Here is a 6,752-nt window from a genome sequence, read left to right on the forward strand (position 1 = left end):
TGGAAGGAACAGCAAGCACAGAGGCTGTCATGTGGCTCCAGGGAAGCAGCTCTGGCCTGGAATTCTGTGTGCAGCCCCGAAATCGCGCGAGACCCTGGATGGGATGGCAGAGGTCTTTTCAACCTCACCGGCTCCCATAGCTGCCGACCTATGAACCGGAAGTCGCCCTTCACACCTTGGCTGACCCCAGCTGGCGTCCAGCTGTTAGGCCGCCCTTCTTGTGTGCTGACCTGCTGCGGCCCTTGGCTGGCCCGCTCCCTTCTCCAGGCTTCTAGAACTTTCCCAGCACAGCCGGGCCACAGTGAGCATCATGTCTGCCTATGGGCGCGGCGCAGGGGGCTCCGGGGACCAGTCATGGAGGGAGGCCCGGGTGCGAACATCCAGGGACCTGCGTGGAAGGTCCCAGGCCCAGAGGGGCTGCAGAGTGAGCAGGCACAGAGGCGGCAGCGGGGACGCCGTCGCTCCCCTCCTGGCCGGCGCAGACCCCGAAAATGACAGCATGGTCCCGGGGATGCAGGGAGCCAGAGCAGAAGCCACAGGCGAGTACTCGTACTCGGACCGCGAGCCCAGAGAGGAAGGGGCGGCGGCGGAGGAAGCAGAGGAAGCGGAGGGGGGCGAGGAGGCGGCCCAGGGGCGGCACAGCGCTCGGAGCGGTGGGGCCTGGCCTGCCCAGCGCGTGTCCCAGGGGGACAGGGCCCTGGAGAACTGGGTGTCCTCGGAGACCTCGGCCCTGCCCCGGCCGCGCTGGCAGGTGCTCACTGCGCTGCGCGACCGCCAGCTGGGCTCCAGCGCCCGCTTCGTGTATGAGGCCTGTGGGGCCCGCGCCTTCGTGCAGCGCTTCCGCCTGCAGTACGGGCTGGAGGGCCACAGCGGCTGCGTCAACAGCGTGCACTTCAACCAGCGCGGCACCTGGCTGGCCAGCGGCAGTGACGACCTCACCGCGATCATCTGGGACTGGGTGCGCCAGCGCCCCGTCATGGCCTTCAACACGGGCCACAGAAATAACGTCTTTCAGGCCAAGTTCCTGCCCAACTGCGGCGACTCCACCCTGGCCACGTGTGCCCGCGACGGGCAGGTGCGCGTGGCACAGCTGCCCGCTATCTCGCTGAGCAGGGTTTCTAAGCGTGTGGCCCAGCACAGGGGGGCCTGCCACAAGGTGGCCCTGGTGCCAGACTCCCCTGTCAGGTTCCTCACGGCGGGGGAAGATGCGGTTGTCTTTGACATTGACCTCAGGCAGGACCACCCAGCTTCCAGAGTGGTGGTCACCAAAGAGAATGAGTCCAGGGTGGGCCTGTACGCAGTCTTTGTGAATCCTGCCAATATTTACCAGTTTGCTGTCGGGGGGAGGGACCAGTTTGTGAGAATTTATGACCAGAGGAAAATCAATGAGACTGACAATAACGGGGTGCTCAAGAAGTTCTGCCCTCATCATCTGGTCCACTGTGAGTCCCAGTCATTCATCACCTGCCTGGTGTACAGCCACGACGGCACAGAGCTCCTGGTCAGCTACAACGACGAAGATATCTACCTCTTCCACTCCTCCCACCCGGATGGGGCCCAGTACGTGAAGCGATACAAGGGCCACAGAAATAATGCCACGGTCAAAGGTGTCAATTTCTATGGGCCCCGGAGTGAGTTTGTGGTGAGCGGCAGTGATTGCGGGCACATCTTCCTCTGGGAGAAGTCGTCCTGTCAGATCGTTCAGTTCTTGGAGGGGGACCGGGCAGGGAACATCAACTGTCTTGAGCCCCATCCTTACCTGCCTGTGATGGCCACCAGTGGCCTAGACCACGATCCCAAGATCTGGGCACCCACAGCTAAAGCGGCCACCAAGCTTCTTGGCTTAAAGGACCTGGTTAAGAAGAACAAGCGGGATCGAGATGGAGACGGCTCGGGCCACAGCAACCCGATTCAAAATAACATGCTTTCGTTCCTCATGCATCACATCACACGCAGAAGTCATCCCCTTTCAGGGCGTCGTCCCAGGGCACCTCTTGAAGGGAGAGTCCCGGATGCAGAGTCAGATGAGTCTTCTCGTTCCTCAGATGCATCCGAGGAGGAAGAAAACTGAAACTGTCAGCGGAGCCGCCATCCTGAATGCCCGATTCCTGCTCCAGCTAGACGTCACCTCGGGAGGACTTTCAAGTTTGCAATTCACTTTACCTGTTATATTTGCCGTTTGCCTTCTATTTTCCACCATGAAAACGTCCTTTCATCTCTTGCCTGTAGTATCCTTTCTTCCTTTATGACGTGTTTCTTTCCTCGTTCCTTTTTCCTCACTTGGTTTCTTTGCTTCTCATTCCTATGTGAATGTGTAAGCAGTTTATTCATGCCCTTTTTCTTTTGTTCTCTTATGTTTGACCTCTAAAGGTTCCTAACTCAGGAGGAAATTCTAATGGCCTCATGGAATCTATATTCTCATTTCTGACACTTTGGAAACTTACATGTTGTTTTCATCTTTAGTAGGTAATATTAAGGTCCTCAGCTGAGCTAAGAATTCTAGAAATTTGTTTATTGTTTAAAAGTAAGTAGAAACTGCGTACATAGAGGCATATGCACTTGTGCAAACACACACAGACTCCCACCCACACAGAGTGACAAAGGGTGAGAGAGAAAAAAGAAAATGAAAGAAAAGGTGGTTAGATAAATTCCTACCAAGATATGTTGTCTGTCTAAATGTAATAACTTTGTGTTGTTCCCATTTTGTGAACGCACATGTTAATATTGATTGAGTTGAGTAGAGGGGCTGGTAGAGATGAAATTTAATTAGAAGATGTTGTTTACTCTGTACTTTGAATTCTCATGCATTTTCATGGCTGAGAACTTCCAAAGGATTACCTTCCAAGAAGTTCTCTTGGGACAACCATCTCCTTCAAGATACCAGACAATAATATAAGAATTCCTAATGTTTGAAAATATGTATTTGCAACTAATTTTAAGAATAAATTCATGTTTCAATAAAGAGTTGTGTTTATACTGACAGATAACTGTGTGATATCTTTGGAATAAATTTCTCATTAGACATCTGTGGTTGGCTCAAAATTCTCTTTGACTCTTTTCAAGAGGCTAAATTGCTTTTAAAAATGTTCTGTTTTAAGCCTTCTTTAATGTAAATGTGGGCATACGATGTCCAGCTACAGTTCAGTCATAATGTTTTTGTTTTGTAAACATTATTTGTGTGAGAGATGCAGAGGTCTCCTTTGCCCCAACACCCCTGTGAAGGATAACACCCTTCTTTTCAGATGATTGTTGGTACAGAAGGATGTGATAAAACATCCTGTGGCCTAACAAAGGCTTTTCTTCAATAATGCTCCTTAAAATGCCTATTATCTCTGGCCCCTTGGTAGAGATGTTGGAGAAATTTATATAATGAGATAACACTTTAAAATGGAAAATTATTGACCACAATTTCTCTTCACTGAGATTCAAAGTTAGGGACAACTTCCTAGTTATCTGGGGCCCATGGGTAACTCCTCCCAAGTGTTTTGTCAGCAAAGGACCTTAAATGTGGGGGTGGGTATGTGGGTGGGAAGAGATCAATCAAAGAACTTGTATGCATATATGCATAACCCATGGACACTGAAAATATGGTGGTAAGGCCTGGGGCAAGGGATAGGGGCAGGCTAGAATGGGTCAATGGGGGAGAAAAGGGGACATATGTAATACTTTCAACAATAAAGTTTTTATTAAAATTATAAAAAAATACAATGAATCTAAACTAACACTGTGGTTTAAAACAAGACATAAGGAAAACAGAGTTGCCCTGGCTGGTTTGGCTCAGTAGATAAGAGCGTTGGCCTACGGACTGAAGGGTCCCAGGTTCGATTCTGGTCAAGGGCACATGCCTAGGTTGCAGGCTCGATCCCCAGTGAGGGGCGTGCAGGAGGCAGCCAATCAATGATTCTCTCTCATCATTGATGTTTCTATCTCTCCCTCTCCCTTCCTCTCTAAAATCAATAAAAATATATATTTATTTTTTAAAAAAGGAAAATAGTTATAAACTAGGATCCCAAATTTGGGGCTATCCTGCACAATTGAGTAGGGGTGTAAACTAGGAACAGGATACACAAATTTAAAAAAAAAGAAAAAAAAAACACTTGGAATTTGCAGTGACACTGGGTGGCAGCAAGAACAGTGGCAAGAGTGGATTACTACCCAGTTCTTTATTCACCTGCTTTTTAGATGCACGTCAGTCACGGGGGGGTTGGGGGTTTGTACTCTGAACTGAAACCTCCTTCAGAGTTCCCTGCTTGGCTCTGAGATTCTTTGTGCAAAAAGAAGCACTTGGAGTGAGATTTGGAAGGCAAGTAGTATCCCTCTTTGATTTATGCTCAGAAAGAAGGGACAGAGGCACATTGGTACTCATCTGGTATTCATCTGAGGCAAGAGCCAGGCCCACAGCTACAGCAGCTCCCCCTGAGGTCTTTCATCTTCAGCAGCTCCATACAAAAGAGTCCCCCCCTTCTGCCCAGCACTCCAGTCCCCATGGTTGGAGGTTTGGAGGCTGCAAAAGGTCAGCATGGTTTCCAGACTGTCCTCTCAGGTTCCATCTGTTCCTTACAGATTCCAGTCTTTCTCTGCTTCCCCACTTCTCATCCCTCTCTTCTCCCTGAATGCTATGCTGACCTCAGGCTCCAGCACCTGAAGCAAAGACAGAAGCCTCATGAAGGCTGCTTATGCGGATCCTGCAATCACATACCATCAGGTCCCTGTTACAATCCCCTTACACGCATATCACCTCCGGTGTTTCTGTTCCTCTGTTTGCCCCCTGAGGGAGGCAACCATCCCCCTGTAGTTTAGATTGAGTAAGGCACCAGACTGCTTAGGCAATTTGCCGTTTGGAAGAGTAAATTCCTCTTAAGAGAAACCTTTGACTTGATCAATATAAATGGACAGATGGATGAGTAGATATAGAGATAGATGGGTAGAGAGAGAAAGAGAGAGAATATGGAGTCAAATAACTCATTTGAAAAGTAAAATTATGATATTGGGTGAAAACCAAGCTGGTGGCATAGGTCCAGGAAAATGAAAGTAATGTTACCAGTTTAATTCATGTAAATATTGGTCTATTAGTATATGGGAGAGAGCAATAAATAATCACAATGGAGGAGACAAATGGCAGCGGTATAGATGGACGTGTCCCGTGCCTTGTCCCAGAGCAGATAGGGTGAGTAGCTGAAATAAGTAACATCCAGCCTGAATTGGCAGAGGAAATTCAGCTGGGAGAGTTTGCAGCCAGGAAAGGCAGAGGACTCCTGGAGAAAGGGGACTGTTGGAGTTTGCCAGATCAGGCTCCCTTAATCAGGCAGCCTCCACTGCTGCAGAAATCTCTGGGAGCAGCCAGCTCAGCAGGAGCGACCATGCAATCTTGAGTGGCTGTTATCGGAAGTGTATACATCCAGGGACCCTGCAACCACAGCACCCAGGGACTAGCTACGAACCTGGGAACACAGGATCTCAAGCAGCACGAATACATGGACTCAGACGAGCCATGTTCCTCCTCACGGAAAGGTCAGATTTCGCCTAGATAAAGGTACAGTTTGTAATTCAGGTTGGAGAGAGGAACGTGCACGGGGGAAGTCTGTGCCCCACAAAGTCCGCGGCCGTTGGGGCCAGCGTGATCCGTGAGTGTGGAAGGGGTCCCACAGGGCTGTTGGCAGAAGGGAACTCTAAAACTCAGCCCATAGCTGGACTGGCTGAAAAAAGGCAGCCTTGGATTTTGCCAGTGTGCCAGCTGCTTATTGCCAGGGGAGAGAGGAAGTGCAGAAGAGACTTTGAGAGATTTGCGCACAGAGCTGGTTGGTGGAGTGTTGTGAGCTAGCGCACCTACGCAGGCTCTTTTTTTTTTTCTCTCCTTAAATCTTTGCGTTTTATTATTAAACCTAATACATAGGATCGCCCAATTGGGGTCACTCACAGAGACTGCAGGGAAAGTTGTTTTTGTGGAACCTGGGAATCAGAGCGGGGAGTAATGATCAAGGAACCGGCTCTGGGGCAGTCGACTCTCCCAAACCAGTATTAAGTGTGATAAGGAAAACAAAAACTAAATACTGGCTAGAGCGGACTTATAGCCTCGGAGGTCAATTCAGAAACACTGCCACCCAGGGGCTGAACCACAAACTGACTCTTCTGTAGACACAAATAAAGGCAGTCTGGTAAACAAATACGGCCTGCTTTAAAATCAGGACTGTGGTTTACAACACGGAGGAACAGTGTATCACAGGGAACTTCAACACTTTCCTGAATACCTGACAGGACTAAGGTGTGCCAAACAGAAGAGTAGAGGAAATGAAGGACCTTCACTACTACACTTTTTTTTTCACCTTTTACTTAAGAAACTATTTTTTTCTTTTTTCATCACCTGATTTTTCCTTTTTTATTTTTCTTAATTAAATATTTATTGTTTAGATTATTACAGTTGTTCCTCTTTTTTCCCCCCATAGCTCCCCTCCACCGGGTTCCCACACCACCCTCTGCTTTTACCCCCCCCCCCCCCCACACACACACATCTTCTCAGATCACAATGGCATAAAACTGGAAATCAACTACAATAAAAACAATCCAAAAAAATCAAACACATGGAGACTAAGTAGCATGCTATTAAATAATGACTGGGTTACCAGAGAGATGAAAGAAGAAATAAAAAACATCATGGCAACAAACAACAATGAAAACACAACAATCCAAAACCTATGGGACACATAGAAAGCAGTCTTGAGAGGGAAGTTCATAGCTCTACAAGCCTACTGCAG

At 48.6% G+C, this 6,752-nt stretch overlaps 1 protein-coding gene across 1 annotated transcript; it reads left to right on the forward strand.

Moving 5' to 3' along the window:
- Positions 1-310: 310 nt before the first annotated feature.
- Positions 311-2,071, forward strand: LOC118653600 (DDB1- and CUL4-associated factor 8-like). Its single transcript, XM_036304236.1, has one exon. The coding sequence runs from the start codon at positions 311-313 to the stop codon at positions 2,069-2,071; it is 1,761 nt and encodes a 586-aa protein (XP_036160129.1).
- The last annotated feature ends 4,681 nt before the right edge of the window (positions 2,072-6,752 follow it).

This window comes from Myotis myotis, unplaced genomic scaffold, assembly GCF_014108235.1.
Source record: "Myotis myotis isolate mMyoMyo1 unplaced genomic scaffold, mMyoMyo1.p scaffold_m19_p_4, whole genome shotgun sequence".
Lineage (NCBI taxonomy): Eukaryota > Metazoa > Chordata > Mammalia > Chiroptera > Vespertilionidae > Myotis > Myotis myotis.